Genomic DNA, 19319 nt, shown 5'->3' with positions numbered 1-19319 from the left:
GTTGCCTTGTGTCCTGGGCTGTGCAGGAGCTCTCCAGATGCCTTTTGCCTGACAGCCCCCTCCTCGTTTAAGTGTTCTTCCTACGAAAGGAGAAAAGGAGCAGACGGGGATGATGATGGCTCGGGGTGCATCCTTACCTACACGTATGCATTGCATGGTAAACATTAAATATCGACAGCTCTGTGTGTGTTCATTGTGCCTCAATAAGGCAGTATTAAAAAAAAATGAGGGCCTTGTGAAGGGTCAGAGCATGGCCCTATAAGGCCCTATAAGGCCCTATAAGGCCGTACTGGGGTTGGGATGACCCTGTTCGGATCATGCCCCTTTCCTAGTCCCCAGAGGCAGGTGGCACCCAGGGTGCTGGGTTGCGTCCTCCCCTCAAAGCTGTGTCCAGGCCGAGCCTGGGAAATTGGTGCGGGTTCGACTGCTGTTGGAGAAAGCAGAGCCGCTGCCTTAGGCCCAGTACCCTAAGAGTCTCTCTTACAGACACTGCCGCCACCTGGGGTGCCCAGAGTGGAAACAGGGGTCAGAGGACATAGCTCTGGCTTCTAATCGGATTTGCCCTATCCCTGCCCGCCCTTCCCTGCAACCTGGAGGGCCTGATGGAGACTACTCAGCTGGGTCCAGCCCTGGAGTCTACAGCAGGCCTCCCTGGAACCTTCAGGCTGCTAAGCAGCAGAGCCGGGCTGAGCCGTGCCAGCCTGGTGCCTGGGCCCAGGGTCTCCGTGCCAGACCTTGCTGAGTGGGGCCTGGTGGCGGGACGGCCAGTGATGACTGGGAATGTCGCCCAGGAGGGCGATGCTGGTGGCTGAGTGAGGCGAGGTGAGGTTCTTTCAGAGCAGAGGTGAAATGTGACAAGCTCCGTGCTCAGTTCACCTGGGGCCCTGATATTTTAAGGAAAGGAACTAAAAATATCACCGCCCTCAGGTTGCTCAAGCTACAGAAGGTGTGGGAGGGGTTGGCCTTGGCCCACGGTGCACAGGAGCTCCCTTGGCTGCTGCTGGCCCAAAGGGTTCCGGCACAGACGACCCCCACACGTGGCCTCCCACGTCCACACGCTTCAGGTCCACGTGGTGGTGCTGAAAACTGCCCCATCCCCGAGGAATCAGAGCAGGTGTGGGGCCTGGACCAGGAGTAGGCTGGCGAGGCAGAAATGGAGGGGACATCTCATCCCAGGCTGTGTAAGTGTGAGTGGACCCCTCCTCCAGTCTCAGCCCCAGGCCCTCGCTCCCACAGCCGAAGGCCAGCGCAGCCCAGCACGCCACATGCTCCCTGCTGTGTCGCTGTGGTGAGGCAAGTGTTTCCTGGGCGCTGTCACCTAAGGTGGAGGGAGCCCAGGGAAAGAGCTGGTCCTGTCTCCAGGTGCAAGACAAGAACTCACGTGGAGAGGGGACCACACCATCTATCACTGGGGCAGAGGCCTGACCAGTCTGCCTTTGGCGAGCTCTAAGAAAGAGGGCAGCACAGGGCAGGCCCCCTGCAGGAGGGGCTGGAGTGCAGCCCACCCCTGTCCCAGGCACCTCCTCAGCTCCCGCTCGCAGCCACGCCAAGTCGTGGCCAAGCGGCTTCTCCAGAAGCACCCAGAGAGTTTCCTTTGAGTTGCGTTTGCCAAGATGGTGTTCTGGCTGCTGCTGAGTATTTTGTTCCAGAAGAGAGGCTAAGAGATGCAGAGAGGGAAAGTGCAATAATAAAGACGGGCACAGGCTGTTCCAATCCGCCTGGCAACGCGTCTGCTCCAGATGAGGCCATCACACATTTTCCAATCGGGCCGGACGGGCTGCAGCTCATTCCTCAGCCAGCCACCTCGCTCCCTGACTGGAGGCAGCGCGGCTCCCCTGCCTTCCCGCGGATTAATCACGCCTTCGGGGCTCGCGCAGCCGGCCGCCCACTCCTTCGGCGGGTCTTAATGATAGCAACGAGGAAAGGGTCATTAGCCACCTGTGAGCCTGTGTGCAGTGTGCACACACGGTGCATGTTAATACGCGCGTGCCACCGCCAGCATCCAGAACACACAGCGTGTCACCAGATGCAGGCCGCCGCCACCCTGCCCGCGTGCACGGCAGGGCACGGCAGCCCGTCTATGAACAGGGACCCTCAGGAGCCGGTGCCATGGGCACCCAGACACTGCCCGCTCGGCTCCAGCCTCGCGCAGACAACACAAACACTTGGTGGCACGCAGCAACTCCTAATTACTTACTCATGAATTATGCATATTGAGGGTTTTCTAGGGGAAATCTGTGTGGTGAGGCTACTGGTCTGGTAGCCAGCAAGTGTCCACGAGACCGAGCCCCACACCAGCTGGTGAGATATTGGGAGACATGGCCTGGGCACTGAGGCCGAGCCGGGAGTTGGCTGGCTCCCCTCCTGCGGCTGTCCTCAGGCCCTCCCACAGCCCAGCTCCCATTAGCTTGGGCCTAGGCCACAAGAGCCCTTCAGAGCTGCAGAGAGAAGCCCATCCGTGCACGCAGGCCCCCAGGCCCATGCTACAGGATCCCCTACGTTGTGGATGTTTGGCCAATGGTGATCTTCCTCTCACTCCCAGTCCGTCCTCTCCCAGTGGCCCAGGGGAGACCACCCATGAGCTGTGTGTGTTCACAGACCCCAGAGCACCCACACAGCTTGGTAGCTGCTCTCCTCATCCTGGGAATCTACCCAGTCCCTGGGGGCCATGGGGCTGTAGGCCTGTGCTTTCCACCTGCAGCTGTGGGCTGGGGTCATGGCCCAGTCCACACAGGACTTGCAGTGTCTGCTGCTTGATCCACGCAGCCATCTTGGCACAGGGAGGGTTTTTCATTCCCATTTTCCAAATGAATAAGCTGAGGCTCAGGAAGGTTTAAATCTGCATCCCTGAGGCCACATAGACTGGGGTTCAAACTCAGGTTCATTGACCCCTGCTCAGCTCTCTTTCCACTGCTCAGGACTTTACGTTTCAGGTCCCAGAGTGATGCTCTAGGGCCCTGAGCCTGAAGAACAGGGGAGGATGGGCCCAGCACTCATTCCACAGGCCTGATGGGCATGGCGTCACCACACAGGGCGCGGAGAGTAGACCCTGAGCACAGGGGCCCCGCAACTCTGCAACTCAAGGCCCAGCTGGAGCCCCAGGGCCAGAGAGATGCCCAGTTCGGGCTCTGGGCTCTGCCTGGAGCACTGTGCTCTGGGTTGGGGGAGAGGCGGGAGGGTAGTTCCAGAGCCTGACATGGCCTTAGGCCCGCACCTGCTGGGTGGAGGCCGTCTTGCCTACAGAGTGTAGCTCAGGCGTACCAGGTAACTTCTTATCAGACTCCAAAGGAGGGACCATCGCCTAGAGGTGGCCAAACGACTCTGTTGAAAATGGAGAAGCAGGCACACTGACACCACTAAAACTTCAGAGAGCATTCCAGGCATGCCCTTACGAGCAGTGTGCTGCTCCCTCCCCAAGGTTGCATCAAACCCCGAGAAGTTCAGGGTGCAGCAGAGAAGCCAGGACGTGTGTTCCAACTGGGCCCCAGGAACAGAGAGGAAGGAGGGCGTCGGGGACCTGAGGGTCCTAGGCACGGGCAGTAGGTGAAGGCTTGGGAAGGAGCTGGACTGCGGGGCTGAGGCCACTTTGTCATCTTGGTTCTGACCCGATTACCTTGACACCTGGCCGTCACCTCCGTAGTGAGAGCCTCCCCCATCCCTGCACCTCCTGGGTGCTGTGGCCCATGCCCGGATGCCCCATCTGCCAGCAAGAAGGGAGAACACTGACTTGCATGCATTGCCAATGGACGGGGAGCCCCAGAAAAGGGATTGGGGAAGTCCCCGCTCAGGGCTCCTCCCACCAGGGAGCTGCCCTGGGAGCCTGTGCCCCATCCCTTAGGAGGAGTGGCCCCGCCCTCTCCCAGAGTTGAGCAATGGAAGGGGAAGGCCTGTTCCACAGAGACCGGGATGCTGGTGGGCACAGCACACGGGCCTGGGTGGCACCTCCCAGGGATTCTCTGTATCATGCAAGAGTCGGCTTCACAGTTGCGGTTTTCCCCAGAGCCCGGCAGTCCCCCGGGGTCCCCACTGCTGCCTGTGGGGACATGGGGAAACGTTGCCCTTATGTTGGGGGATGTGCCTGCAGGCACTGAGGCACTTGTGTGTGGCTCTGAACTGGGGGAACTTGACAACAAAGCACCTATCAGAATCATATCCTGGGACACGTATTGCCTCTGGTTCTATAAGGAGTTCCTCCCCTGCTGCTACTCCCTGAAGGAGAGGAGAAGAGAAGAAGGTGGGGCAGCAGAAGGCCTGGGCCGGCCCCCCCAGCTGTGTGCAGGGCAGAGGCCTCAACCTCACTGTACCCAGGCCTGCTGCCACCAAGTAGCAACCTGGATGCCCCGCCGGTGGCTGTGCGGAATGAGCATGATGGGACATCACGGAGGGCGCACCCAGTGCTGCCTGGCTGGCTCTGTGTGCAAAGGCGAGACTTGAGGCAAGCACTGAGCAGGATTCTCCCTGCTTCTCTCCTGGCTCAGCTTCCCCAGTCAAGGCCAAGGACGGAGCTTGGGGTGAGGGAACAGCTTTGTTGTGCACAAGATCTGAGGCCAGAGCCAAGTTTTGCAGAAAAGTACCCATCTCCCAGAGGCCTTGCAACTTTAACCCAAGCCCTGCAGGCACCACCCTCTCCCTGCACCCAGCCTGACCTGGGTCCCCCAATGAACTTGAGTTTCTAGATGCCAGGGCTAGCTACCCCCCACCCCGGGGGAGCCTGGGTCCCCTGTAGGTGGCCCCTCCACCTATCCCTTCCTCCACCTCTGCCCAGGCTGCCCATCCTCCTCTGTAGGGAGGTCCCCGTGCCAGGCTCCGCCAGGAAAGGGTGCCTACCTTGACAAGGAAGCAGTTCTGCATATTCTATCTGTAATTGCTTGGCCAGCCTCGTCAGAGGCACCTGGTCTGTGCAGGGCCTCCTTCCACACTTCCGGTGCTGCTCCAACACGCTGGGGTGCACATGTGCACCACACAGGACCTCTGTGACATGCTGGCTCGGGGCCCAGCAGGAAGTCTTTATGGTGCTGCCCCTGGAGCCGGTGCTCTGCCGGTCCCCTCGGGGTAAACTATGCAATGCATTTCTTTCATTCCGTGTGAAAGGGGAAATTACATTGAGGAATGAAGTCTGACCCAAAGGTTGGCACGCACATAGCTGGCCTTTGTTTTGAATCAGCTAATGAGGCTGCGACCAGACTGCAAGGCCTCTGGCTGCCCCCGGTCCCCAGCCCTCCCTGGAGTGCTGAGTGGGGAGGTGCAGGCTCCTAGGCCCAGGCTTTGCTCTCAAGCATTGGCACTGCGGGTACGTGGAGGCGCCGTGTGACCCACCCAGCAGCTGCCGCCCCTCTGCACGTGTCAGGGGCACAGGGGGCGCCTACCACCTTGAATGTCCACCCTCCTCACCTCCATCCTCCCCAGCTGGGAGGAGATGGTTTCTTTGGCAAAATGGGAGTTTGCAGTGTTTGGCAGGAATGTGGAGATCAAGTGAAGGGAGCAGGCAGGCCGGGCTAGGCTGGACTCAGTGACAAGGAGACCATCATCATCATCCCCATGCCTTAACACAGTAAAGATCTATGACCCCATCGGCGCACAGGCTGGCCCCCGGTGGGCAGCCTTCTTCCCTGGGAACAGCACAGGCTGAGAAGTGTAGCCACCAAGTGGCCATGGCAGGTGAGGCAGTGTTGCCGTTGATTTCTCAACAATGTTGCAGACAGGCTAATCCAGACACTACAAACCTTAGAAATAGACTATCCAAAACATGCTTTCCCTGCTAATCAACCTATACCCATGGCACCATGTGCGTTTACGGATGCCAACAAGTCACTCTTTGGAATAGTGATCAAATCTTTAACAGAAAAAGATAAGATCCATGTAGAACCCCATGGGGGATCAGTACAGTTGGGAGAAATAAAAGCAATAGTCAAGGTTCTACTCCTTAGCCAAGATGGACCGGTAAATATATTTTCGGACAGCAAATACTCAGTACAGGTAACAAAGACGATCCCTTTTGCAGTCTTTAACCCGACCAATAAGCCAATTGACCAGATGTTCACAACACTTAAAGAGCTAATTGAGAACAGAAAATACCCATGGTATATCTCACACGTAAGATCACATACTGGGTTACCTGGCTTTATTTTCCAAGGCAACAGAAAGGTTGATCGTCTTATCTCCTGCAACACGGCTTCCATTGGACACTTAGAACAAGCCCGTATTTTACACCAAAAATTTCATATGTCAGCAAGCAACATAAAAATGCTTTTCCCAGAGCTAACAATGAGCCAATGCAAACACCTAGTGCACTCTTGCAAGAATTGTGCACCCCTCGCCCTGTTAGGCCCACCGCAACAAGCAGGAGTGAACCCGCGAGGCCTTGCTCCTAATAAACTATGGCAAGTGGACGTCACCCACATTAATTCCTTTGGTAAACTTAAGTTTGTCCATGTGGTGATAGATACTTATTCAAAGGCTGTATTTGCAACAGCCCAATCCTGAGAAAAGGCTAGTAACGTGATAAAGGCGGTTAAATCAGCCATGCTGGTCCTTGGTGTCCCCTGGACCATAAAGACTGATAACGGGCCAGCATATACATCACAGGAATTTAATTCCTTCCTGAAATCTTGGAACATACAGTCTGCCACAGGTATCCCATACAACCCACAGGGACAGGCAATCATTGAAAGAACTCATAGGAAGATTAAAGATCTCTTACAAAAACAAAAAAATCATATGCCCTCAGACCCACAGCTTGCTTTGACTGAGGTCCTTTTCACTATCAATTTTCTTTTGATTCCCAAGGGATCAGCCCAGCTTATAAACACTGGGGATCCTTTCCATCCCAGACCCCAGCCCCTGTGGTTAGGTGGAAAGACCCCTGACAGGAGAATGGAAAGGACCACACCCTCTGCTAACCAAGGGTCGAGGATATGCTTGTGTCTTTCCAGAGAATGCGGAACAGCCCATTTGGGTACCAGCCAGAAACATCAAGCCTGCAACTAACAGCCAACCAGAACCAGCTGAACAAGACTGAGAATCCGCCTTGTTAGCAGACGCACCTGCCCTATCATCCTACCCTGAGAAACTGCCCATAGCCACATTTGTTACTGTTTTGTACCCCACTAGCTCTGGTCAGCCACTCAAATGGCCCACAGCCTGTGTGCGGGCATGATTCCTGATAACCATTATTCCTCATTCCTACCCCTATTTGAGCAAGCAATCCTGTGGTCTCTCGATTTGAGCACTGGTTAGTCAATGGTGGGTAAGATCCCCTGGGGGACAACCTAAGACAGGCACAGCTGCGTACGGAGACCACATGGAAACAGGGTCAACAATGGTATGGCCAAGAATCATGCCTCCCGTTGCTCAAAAATAAATGAAAAGGGGGAAATGTGGTGGAATGAGAAGGCCATGCCAAGGTGGCCACTGGCAAGCGCGCGTCAGTTACTCAGGAATGGCTTTGAAACCCACCTGGCAACGGAGCCTGCCTGGCAACAGGCTGTGATTGGATGGATTTGAAACTGCCTGGCAACAGGCTGTGATTGGATGGCTTTGGAAACTGCCTGGCAACAGGCTGTGATTGGTTGGGGCATAGACAGCCCCTTGACCAGATTGGCTGGTCTTGGCTATATAAGATGTTGTACCAACTGAAATAAACGAGTCTGCGGGCTGCTCACCTCAAGCCTGCTTTCACCCGACTCCCAGGGTCTGTGTGGTGACTCCGAGCCTCTTGCCCCCACCACGCTGCTCCTCTCAGAAACGAGTCCATTGCAATTGTTGAGAAATCAACAGCAACAAGGCAGGTGAGGGTCACCTCAGATGTTTTTAAAGGGCCAGGTCTAGAAGTGGCTTCACTGGCCATACACACACACGCACACACACACACACACACACACACTCGTTCTCTCTGCCAGATTCCAGATGCATGGGGCCAGCTTAGCTCAGTGCTGGCGGTGCGAGCTGTGTCTGGCGCTCCCGTGTGAATCGGTGGCATCGTCTCTGCCACACTTAGGATCCATCCTAGGAGAGCGAGCCCTGCCTGGGAGACAAGCGCCCAAGCCCTGGCGCTGCAGACTTCCACGTGCAGAGACTGCTCTCAGAGCTGTACTGGGAGGCTCCCAACCTGATTGACAGGGAAGGCGGGGCATTTTCTCGCTCCAGTGCCTCCATGGAATTGTCCCCTGGAGGACTCAAGGTCTCCATGTCAGAGATCCACCCGACCTCCTGGAAGTGTTTAGCAATTAAGAAAAAGAAATAAGCGCTTGGTGGTGTATTCATTCAGTACACAGGTACTAGCACCTGTCCATGCCGGACACCAGCTCAGTGCCGGGGCTACAAAGATAAGGACCTGGAGCCTGCACTAAGATGGCAGAGCACAACAGCTGTGCTGCAGGTGGGAGCTGGATGCCTGGGGGCTGGAGGAAGGACCAAGGGGCAGTGCCTGGGCTGAGTCACAGAAGCCAGGCCTTAACCAGGGGCAGGGGCAGACCTCATTCCTGGCAGAGGAGCAGCACGGGCTTGGACACCAGGCCGAGACAGGGGACATACGGTTTGCAGAAGCCATGAGATGTTAGGAATGATGGCGTGGCTCCTCTGGGGCTGCAGGGAAAGCCAGGTATGCAGGACCCCAGGTGTCTGCTGGGCCACCCAGCAGAGGCAGGACCCGGTTCTCAAAGAGCAGATAGAAAGCAGCAAAGTAAAGCATGGCGATTGCGTGGGAAAGCCAAATGGGCCCTTGGTGGAGGAAGGGACAGGAGGGCAAGCTGGGGCAGGAAGACAAGCCGATAACCTGCCAGGGGGAGTGAAGGCAGGAAGGGCTCGGTGAGCGGGGATGGTCGGGGATAGGGACGGGAGGGCGGGAGGCAGAGTGCAACCGTAAGCCAGGTGGCAAGGTTCAATAAGGTCGTGCACCCATCAGCACGGTGGGCGCCTATCCAGATGATGCTGCGCAGCCCAGTCTGCCCTCAGACTGTGGTTCATAAGGATACGGAATCCACTTCCTCCCACCCTCTTCCCCATGTGGATCGGTGGCATCGCCAGAGGGGTTCCTGGGTGTGAAACGTGAAGTTCCTCCCAAGGTGTTGTTACCAACGCTATCAGACTGGGTAGCCCATCGGGCAGAGAGGATTCTCCTGGGGTGGTGGGGGAAGGCTGGAACCAGCTATAAAGTTACTGGGGTATGAGCAGGACTTTGTAGTGTAAAATGCTCAGCTGCTCCCGAGGCTGCTACCTGCCCCTCAGTAGGTATTCGTTTTCCTTAGGCCCCTCGCACACAGGCTAATTTCTGTCTTCCTGCCTAGCAGCTCCAGAGACAGAGAGGGAGGCAGATTTGAGCTGAAGCAGTGGGATCCGAGGCCCTGCTGTGGAGCAGGGCGATGAGGATGGAGCTGGAGAGCTGGGCTGGCCCTCCCTGAGAGAAGGAATTCCCCAGGATGGTGTCTGGGCGAAACAATGAGTTCATTTGGGAGCTGTGATGACTGGGGCCTTGGGGACAGCCAGGTAAGCTCCAAGCAGGCTGTGGGACAGTGGGGACAGTGCTCGAGAGAGAGGAGGCTCAAGGTGCAATCCTGGGAGCCGTCAGTGAGGAGGAGGTGCAGCTCACCCAGGGAGAATGAGGGAAGAAGAGGACGAGATGCAGCCGCAGGGAGACCCCAGGTTTGCAGGATGGGCCTAGGAGTCTGTAGAGGGCCGGTGGGAAAGGGGCTGGGAGAGAGATGAAGGCCATAGAAAACACGGAAGAAGGGCCCAGAAAGAGTGAGATCCACCACACATGCGGGGGGAACGAGAAGCACACGGGTGTGACTGTCCCATTGGGTTTACCGAGCAGGTGGTCCATGCCCTCGGTGAGGATGGCCCTATGGAGAGGCCAGAGCAGGAGCCACCCAGGCGCAGGCTGCAGAGTGAGCTGGGGGAAGGAGCTGGGTTCAGACAGCTCTCAGGAACCTTGGTTGCAAAAGTTGGTGGCACGATCAAGGGAGGCATTGATTTTTATTTCTTAAGCATGCACTATGGAGTGAGGTTCTTTTTTTTTCTTTTTTTTCTTTTTTTTTTTTTTGAAACAAGAATTTCTGTGACATTGTGGAAGCCGGGAGGCATTGTGACAATGAGATAACTGGCCCAGCTGCAGGGGTAGTGGTGAGCTGTGCCTCAGGTGGGCAGCAGACTCAGCCCAGGACGCAGGTAGGACAGAGGTCTGCTCCGTGCACTGGTGCAGAGCACAGTGGTTCCCAGAGCCAGGCCAACCACTCAAGCAGCACCTGGCAACTGCACACAAAATTAGCCCCTGAGCATGGATGTGCCAGAGTGCAGAGGACCAGGCATTAGAGGTGCTGTCAGCGCTCAGTGGGCTGTCCACCAGCCAGCAATGGCCGGGATGGGAAAGGCACTCACAGCCCAGCCTGGAAGTAGCTGGAGAATAAAAGGAGCCAAAGAACACCTGTACTGTCTGGACTGCGGCCGGCGCTGTGGGTGTGACCGCAGGGCAGAGCCCCGGCCTCAGTATCCCATCCGTGCCCTGGCCTTGCTGAGCTCTCTCCTGTCCCCGTCGCTCCGTGGCCCCTGCCTCTGCTTTCCCCACCGAGGGGCAGCCAGGCCGGTCACGAGAATGCCACCTGGGGTGCAAGGGCTCCGTGGCAACCCTGGGGGCCTCCTGTCCAGGTCCTCGGGCAGCCGTGTGGGGAGGTCTGGTGACCAGAGGCCTGGGGCTGGGGTGCCCCCAGTGGAGCTGCAGGGTTGTGGTTAAGAATTCAACTCCCAACGCCTTCCCAGGCCGGGCTCCTGCACCTCTCCTCTGGTTTCAGACCTCCGAGGCTCACTTATTCCCAGGAAGTCCCCTCAGCCATAGGTGGGGGCCGGCCCTGCCCTCCCCTCCATACCTCACAGGAACTGCCAAGTGCAAATGAGCGTTACGTGCAGGGCCTTGAGCACCAGGGAGCGGGCCTGCACACGTGGCTGCGATTTCCCTGGAGGAGTGCACAGCGTCATTTTTTTTTTTTCATAGTGGGGAATAGGAGGGAATAAAACCCAGGCCATTACTCAATTGTGCTGGTCCGTGTCATTCAGGGCGCTCTGACGTGGCCCCTGAAAATGCGTGGCTTTTCACCTCAGCCGGATTCAAAGCTTTCCTCCTGCACACGTGCCACGTGCTGTGGACAAATCCCTGATAACTGGGAAGTGAGTAACTAATGACAAAGTCTCTGCAGGTTTGCCATGCCTGGGACTCGAACTCGTGCCACGACGGAGCCCAGAGAGGGGGCCCAGGGGCCCCGTGGCTGCCAACCATCTCCACTCCCGCAGCACCGTGGTGTGTCTGACCCACCGTCCTCTACTCTGTGCCTGCAGGTCCGGGCTCTGTTCCCCTGCGAAAAGCCGCCGCGGCCCACCGAGATGTCCCGGCACCACAGTCGCTTCGAAAGAGAGTACCGGGTGGGCTGGGACCGGCGCGAGTGGAGCGTGAACGGCACACATGGGACCACCAGCATCTGCAGCGTCACATCTGGGGCTGGGGGTGGCACAGCCAGCAGCCTCAGCGCCCGGCCCGGCCTCCTGCCGCTGCCCGTGGTACCCTCCCGGCTGCCCACACCCGCCACGGCCCCGGCGCCCTGCACCACTGGCAGCAGCGAGACCATCACCAGCCTTGTGGCCAGCTCTGCCTCTGCAGTCACCACCAAGGTAAGACTTTGGCTCCTCTCTGGGCAGGAGCTGGGCGCCAGTGACGTGGGTTTGCAGGGAGATGCCAAGGGGAAGTGAGGGGGCAGAACGGCTCTCAGCGTCCCCGTCTTGACTGCAGGACTGAGGGGGTCTCACCCCATGGTCCCCTCTGAGCCTCCCAGTGACGCTGGGAGCACAGTCCTCTATCCTCCCCACCCAACGGTGGAGGATGGTCCAAGGCCACAGGGCCCATCTGCGGTGGATCCAGGACTGGCACCATCACAGGCCTGCAGGCCACTGCTCCAACCTAGGGAAAGGCGGCTACAACCTAGGGAAAGCTGCGGTCTGTGTCACCCAACTGGCTGTGTCGCAGGGCTGTGCCTGGCTTTGAGCCACACTGGTCTCCCTGGTGCTTGCTGCTCAGAGCGCCTCGGGCCTGAGGCCTGGAGGGCCGGCCCCTGGCCACAGCAGGAAGCCCATTCATCCCCGTCCAGGCTGCCTCTGCGTGTGTGCCGTCCATTCAGTGCTGCCTCCCAGGAAGCCTGGCCAGGCCAGCCTGCGTGTGGGAGCACACGTGTGCAAGTGTGTGTTTGTCTATGTGTGTGTGTATGTCTCATCTTTTCTTTTCCTGCGTTCATAAAAGTTGCCAGAGAAATGAAAGGCAAGAAGCCCCAGCCCGGCCATTGTGAGCGGCTGTGGCGCTGGGCGGCGCGCTCCAGGTGTGCAGTGCCTTTGTCGCCATGGTTCTCCAAGCCCCCTTTCAGCGCTGCTGCCAGGGAACGTCCGAGTGTGCCGGCCACAGAGCTTGGCCAGGCTGAGACAATGGAGCTATTGCAGGCCGGCGCACAGCGCGCTGACATCTCGCCACAGCGCCTTATTGATTTATTTTCCTGTTATGAAAACGCCACCCCACCGAGGCGGGCAGGGAAGGAATGGCGGGCAGGGGAGATGAAGGATTATTTGGGCATGCTGCCCCCAGCCCAGCCCAGCCCAGCCCACTGCTCCCCCTGGGCGCCAGCTCCCAGCACTGCTCCCGTGCCGTGCCATGACCGCTGCCCCCTGGAGCCAACCCTGGCCCACCAGCCACATCTGGCAGGAGCTCCCCAGCATGGCAGGCTCGGGGGCTGGGCACTGACGGCTCCGGGTGGGAGATGGAGGCTGGATTCAGGACACCCACTTGCTGGTGGATGCCTTTTAAGGGACAGCGTCAGGCTGCTTCTGGGGGCAGCTCTCCGGCTGAGCCAGGCAAGGGAGGTGCAGGGGACTGAGTGCCCTCAGCTCCCTGGTGGGGCTGCCCTGCCCACTTGGCTCCTGCTTTGCCCCAAAGCAGCTCAGCAGTCGCCATGCCTCACTGGACAGGCCCCAAACCACAGCCACGTGGGAGGACTGGAACCCAGGCTCAGACAGAAAACAACAGCAGGACAAGGCCTGGGAGCGGGGGTGGGGGTGAAAGAGAGTTCAGGCTGCGAGCGCAGCCAGTTCCTTGGTGTGTGACGACAGAGGAGTAAAATTCCACGTCCGTCTCTCGCCCATCTGCAGCCCGTCTCCTTCCTGCAGCGGTTTGTTGGGTGGAACGGAAGTGCGGGTTTCACCCTGGCTTCCTAGGGGTGCTTGGGAGGCCAGCAGCCCACGGCAGCTCCACCCAGGACACAGCTGCTCCATCTGGGCCACGATGCCTCCTCACTGCTGCCCACCCAGAGGCCTGTGTCCCAACCTGTGTCTTACCCATGCCAAGATCACATCACTTGCAAGGCAGGCCCAAACCCGGGTGCCTGGGTCTCTTACCCTCGGGGAGCTCACAGGCCAGTGGGTGACATATATGTGGCCTGGGCAGTGTGACCAGGGGGCCTGCTGCTGTTGGAGTTATTGGCAGAGGAGGGTTTGGTGGAGTGGATAAAGCCAGACTTGGAAGACGGGCTGCCTGGATTTGAATTCCAATCCAGTGCTGGCTAGCTGAGTGACCCTGGACAAGTCACCTAACCTATCAGGACCTCATGTCTGTAAAATGGGAAAAGGAAATAGTCCCTGACTGCCCAAGTCACGAGGATCCAAGTCATGAGTGAAAACAGGTGCAGAATCCTGAGGACAGAACAGAGCCTGCCAGTAGTCAGTCCCACCCGGACGCTGTGGTCACTCCATGCCGCTGTCACCGGATGCAGGTGGGCTGGGTGTGGGGCCCAGCACTGCCCCCTGTAAGGACAGGGTTCATTTCCAACCTCATCAGGCTCAGGCTTCCGAAGACAGGAGCCAGAATCCCAGCAGGCAGGAAAGGGCGCTGTGCTGGGGAGGTCGGGGCTCAGGGGTGCTCTGGGGAGGAAGGCAGCTCGTGTGCCCCCACACAGAAGGAGAGTCAGCAAGAGGAACGCCACAGCGTTTCAACCTCAGGGCCCTTTCCTGAAAGGAGAGCCGGGAGCCCACAGAGCTGGCCCCTGCTCTACGGAAGCGGGGAGGGGCAGAGCTGGGAGTCCAGCTGCCCCGGAGTCGGATGAAGGCCTGGCTTCCTCCATGAAGGACTCATGCCCCGTTTGGGCCAGGGCACCCACGGGAACTCTGGGAAAGGTCCCCCGAGAAAGGGGCCTCTGGGCCAAGGACCAGCTCTCAGGCTTTAATGCCCCCTCCTTGGCTGGGCAGGGAGCAGGGCGAGGGCCGCGTGCTGCACGGGTGGGTGACAGCCCCAGCATCCAGTCCTCACCCCTTCCTCCCAGCCCCGGGGCCTGGTGCCAGCCCATTCCTAGAGCTGGGACTGCTTCTGCCAGGCCCGCGGGAACAGCTACAGCTCCCCGGGGTGGGGGAGGCTGGCTGTGCCCCCTGCAGCCACTTAGCAACAGGCTGACACTCCTCTCTGTCACTGCTGCCCTCAGGCCTGAGCTGATGTTCCTGATTCTTCGTTGTCTGTGGCCAGAAGAGTTCTTGCATGTCTTTGGTGTAAACACAGACTCCTGAACCATGGAGGCACCACGAGGGTCCAGCAGGCTCCCCTTCCCCGCCCCTCAACACACAGACGCACCCACCTTGCTCAGGCCAATAGACGGCGTCCTCCCGGGTTCTGAGAGGGGCATAGAGACCACGCCATCCAGCTGCCTCAGGTGTGCAGTCAGAATGGCACGGCCCAGAGAAAACACTGCTGGCCGAGGCCACCGAGTGAGTTAGGACCAGAACCCCCAGGCCAGCTCCTCCCCGTACCCAGGCTGCCTAGCAGAATGCGCTGTCCATGGTAACCGTGGCCACAGCCGCCTTCTGCTAACTCCTCCTTCCTCTCATCCACCTGGCTGCCAGCAAACAGCGGGTTTCCCACCAGAAAATGGACACATTTGCCTCTTGTGGGATACGTGGGAAAATTTAAGCCAGCTCTGTCGACTCAGAGCGGCACAACAGGTGACCACTTCAAGCTCTTGAGTCAGACGGAACTGGGACGGATGGAATCCCAGCTCTGCCACTGAGCTTCAGTCTCTTCGTCTATAAAATGGGAACACCATCTTCCTCTCGGGACTGTGAGGATTGGTATGTGTGGAGCAGCTTAAAATGGTGCCCTCCGCTGGGTAAGCAGTGAAACTCCATAAAAGCTGTGTTGCAGAGTTAGCATAGGCAGCGGGCATTTAGCCTAGCAGCTAAGATGCCCCCCCCCCCATGTCGCAGTGCCCGAGTTCAGTTCCTGGCTCCAGCTCCTGACTCCAGCTTCCTGCTTATGTGCACCTGAGATGCAGCTGCTGCTGGCTCCAATGCTTCAGTCCCTGCCACTCAGATTGAGTTCCTGGCCCAGACCCGGTTACTGTGGGCATCTGGGAAGTAAACCAGTAAATGAAGATTGGTATATCTCTCTCTCTCTCTCCCTCCCTCTCTCCTCTCTTCTCTCCCCTCCCCCCCATCTCTCAAAATAGAAAAAAAAAGTAGCTTGCTTCTAACCAAGTATCCATATGTTGGAAGGGGAGGGAGGCAGACAGACACCCAGGTGGTTGGTGCTAGGAAAGGTCCCTGTCCCCTTCTGATGCCCTGAGAAGTGGGACAGCGCACGCCTACCCCTGCCTGCCTGGCCCCTGGCTCTCCGGCAGCTGCCTAGCCGGCAGGTGCTGCTGAGAAGCAGAATCCTGACCCCAGCACCGGCCCGTCCGTGGGATAGGAGGGGAGTGCAGATACCTGGCAGTTGCTGCTGCGTGAAATCTAAATTATTCTCAGCAAACCTGCTTGACAGATGAAACAGAAAAAGGACGGCTTCATAAAATGCAATTTTGTCCCTGCAAGAGGGAGCCTGCAGAATCCTCGCTCCGTCCGCACTGTGATTCCAGGGCTTTTCTTTCGCTGTGGTCAGGAGCACTCATGCTCAGACGTTCCCGTTGTCCCTCTGAGCTAAGCCTGGAAAATAAATCTGACAGTGAAGCGAGCAGCTCAGCCTGTGCAGAGGCCCAGAGAGGACCAAGAGGGGCCGTGAAATCGGGGCTGTGGCTCCGAGCACCCGGAGCTGCTTCCTGACCTTTGAGAGCCTGCAGAGCTGTCAGGCTGAGTCCTTGTCATCATGGGGGGACTTCAGAGACGCAGCCTTTCCTGTGGACCCCAGCTTCTCTGGAGAGAGGCCTTCCCAGGGGAGAGGGTGTAGAATGTCCATAGGGATCCTGTGGAGGGCAGCGAGGCCATGGGAAACCCAGCGTGCGGTTCTGGGACCTGTGAATGAATGAAGGATGCCTCTGTCCACACCCCTGTTCCTCTTCTCTTGATGTTGATAATCAAAAGCCACCGAGTGGGCTCAGTGGGGAGAATGGGTCGAGCACTTTTCTTGGGGAATTGTCAGATGTGTATGATTTTATCCCGAAGTCGTTGCTTGCTCCATGAACAAGACTTTGTGACTTCCCTTGCGATAAATTATCAGCCCCCAATAATGCATTGTGAGATGACCTGAGTGTGTTAGTACTGAGCTAATGGCTTTTACCTGCACTTTTAAGTCGCAGTTACAGCTTGTGTTGTATCTTCATTGGCTTCAAACCCATCTGCCAATCACAAAGTGTGTACAAAATTGAAAAATGTCGTTGTTTCCAAAGCACCCATTATAAAACCTACAGCTTGAGGAGGGTAGACTTGACGGCCTCAAACTTAGAGACTTCTGATAAAGGGGGGCACAAGAGGGAGAAGATGATGTGTTTCTCCACATTTGTCAGAAATGCACCATGGACAAAAAGGCACCTATGGATTCCAAAATGAAGAAATCCGAAGACATCGTGCCTGGAGTCTAATGTGTTCTTGAGGTAGCTTTCGCTGGCTAAAAAATCACCCCCAAAACTTAGTGGCTGAGGGCCTGCACAATTCCGTGGGTCAACACTCAGTGATGGTCTGGGCTGGCTCAGCTGATCTGTGCTGGGGTCTCTCATGTGTCTGTGGTCAGCTGCGGGCTGGCCAGTGGCTGGATGATCAAGGATGGTTTTGTTCACATAGCCAGGTTGGGCAACTGTCAGCCAAGCTACCCCCTGTTCCCACGTGGCCTGTCACCTTCCATCTGGCCAACTCAGGACCATTCCCATGTTGGTCTCGAGATTTCTTAAATCCCATCAGTTACAGCAAGTGCATGACAATGCAGATATAAGGGGAAGGCAAAGCTAACTCCTCATGGAGAGGAGGTGCTGTAAGACCACATTGCAGAGGGGCAGGTGTCTAGGGGTGGGAAGGATCTGTGGCATGTTGGCAGTGTACCCCCTCAGTATTCTCAGCACATGCGCCTACACAGTCCTTCACACCAGCTTCTGGCCAGGGCTCACATGTCTCAGAGAAAAGGGATCGGTGGGATCCGTTACTGCCTTCGCACAGCCTGGTGTAGGGAATTGATAGGAGAGAGTCTGAGCTTACACACACCTGCATTACACCCCATCTGCACAAAGCACTGGTTAGGACGAGTCCCAGGAAGACAGCCAGCAAGCACTGTGTTATCAGGGAGCAGTCTAGCCAGCTGCCCTCGGAGGCCTTACAGGTGCATGGACCTAGGAGTACCCACCAGTGGCCAGGACATGGCTGTCAGACTTGTCACTGCCCGGAAGTGGATGGAGTGGGACACTTGCCCCAGTATGGGCAGAAGGGTAGATGTTGAACTGCTGACTTAGAATTCAGAAATCACCCCCAAGGAGACCATGGACTCTGATCCCTGCATTTCTCCCTATGAGAATCCATGTGGAAAAACACATTCTATCTGGAAGACTTTCTGATGAGCTGAGATTGGGAAAGGGAACCAGTTACATGCAATGCAGAATCCAGTAGCCGGATTCGAACGGCCTGATGCTTTTTTCTCCCTAATAGGATAAATCCCGTGTAATTCCCAAAAAGTCCTTAGAAGGCCCTCTTCTTAAATTAAATTAGCTTTTCTGCAAACAGCATCATTCAAGATGAACATAAATCTACTTCTTATTCCGTTCTAATGGTTTTCTCTGTTTCATTTAATTACTCATGCTGCAATTAAACAAATTTTTTTTCCATCGCAAAAGGACAGTATTTTAGCCACATTATGGGTTAAATAGGCATTACAGAGTGAGTCTGGATGTCTCATCACCATTTATAACATTGTTTTTTACAGGGAAAGTGTGTTCCAAAATCTAAACAGCCAAATTACAAATGAACCTTCAGAACCCAACCTATTTGTTAACTGGCAACTATCTGGGATGCTAAAAATAACTTGGGGGAAATAACCAGGGTGAGCTTCCCCCACCTGCGATCATTTGCCCACCATCAGCTCCCGCAGAGCAGGTTTGATGTCAGCGAGGAGCTAGCCCCTAGCCCCAGCGTGGCTCGCTGTCAGCTGCCTGCCTATCCCTCTTTTTTTTTTTTTTTTTAAGATTTATTTGTTTATTTTGGAAGTCAGAGTTAGAGACAGAGACAGAGAGGTCTTCCAGCCACTGGTTCACTCCCAGAGGGTCACAATGGCCAGAGCTGGGCCAAGCTGAATTCAGGAGCCTTCTTCCAGGTCTCCCATGTGAGTGGCAGGGACTCGAGCACTTGGGTCATCTTCCACTGCTTTCCCAGGCCGTTAACAGAGAGCTGGATAGGAATTGTACAGCCAGAACATGAACCAGCGTCCATACAGGATGCTGACATCACAGGTAGAAGCTTTAACCCGTGGCACCATAACACCAGCCCCAACCTGTCCCTCTTGATTCAAGGAAGTCAACTGCTTTCTCACCTTCCCTTCACTGCCTCCTGGAGGCGGCAGGTGAGTGCTCTGAACCTCCTGGCATCAGGGAAAGGAGGCCCTGGGCTGCGGCTGGAGCGAGGTAGATGGAGCAGGAGGCAGGGGTCATGCGCTCCTGCCTCTCGTGACTGGTGGCGACCACAGTCCCTTAAGGGAAACAAATGCTCCTCTGCCGGCCGCTGGACCTGTCCTTGCTAGGTCTGCTCCTGAGGCTCCACTGAGGTCAACTGTGCTGTCCCTGTCCCCTCTTCCCACCCTCTTTGGCAAGTAGTGCTTCGTGGAGCTGTGGGTGGCCAGAGGCCCTCCGGATGTTCTGCTCCACCAACCCTGTTCCCTCCTGGGCTCCCCCTGCCCGGGAGGCTCCTGCGGAGGGGCTGGTAAGAGGAGCCCACTCACAAATCATGCTTTCCAATTTGACGGCTTCGTTTCAGTCCTTCAGACTTGAAGGACCGGGGGCAGAAAGAACAACCGTGAGAGCCCAGCTTCCTAGGTGGCCAGGTCCATCAGGAGCACCCAGGCGCTGCGT

General features: G+C 57.0%; 1 protein-coding gene across 10 annotated transcripts in view; it reads left to right on the top strand.

Annotated features, from left to right (window-relative positions):
• KLHL29 (kelch like family member 29) overlaps positions 1-19319 on the top strand; it is a 283481-nt gene that overhangs the window by 152291 nt on the left and 111871 nt on the right. For 9 of the 10 annotated variants that reach the window (XR_007918320.3, XM_008254789.5, XM_008254788.5 and 6 more), the window contains one exon: positions 11326-11655. Coding sequence is in view for 9 of the 10 variants with exons in the window: in XM_008254788.5 (XP_008253010.2) it covers positions 11326-11655 (330 nt within the window). In the remaining variant the exon portion in view is untranslated. Of the gene's footprint in view, positions 1-9293; positions 9484-11325; positions 11656-19319 lie in introns of those variants that run through there. The other variant, XM_051843176.3, reaches the window with a different exon arrangement.

This window comes from Oryctolagus cuniculus, chromosome 2 (genome assembly GCF_051225735.1).
Source record: "Oryctolagus cuniculus isolate XC-2025 breed Fujian yellow rabbit chromosome 2, ASM5122573v1, whole genome shotgun sequence".
In the NCBI taxonomy this organism is placed as follows: Eukaryota; Metazoa; Chordata; class Mammalia; order Lagomorpha; family Leporidae; genus Oryctolagus; species Oryctolagus cuniculus.
The sequence above is the reverse complement of the archived record's forward strand: the minus strand, read 5'-3'. Positions and strand labels throughout refer to the sequence as shown.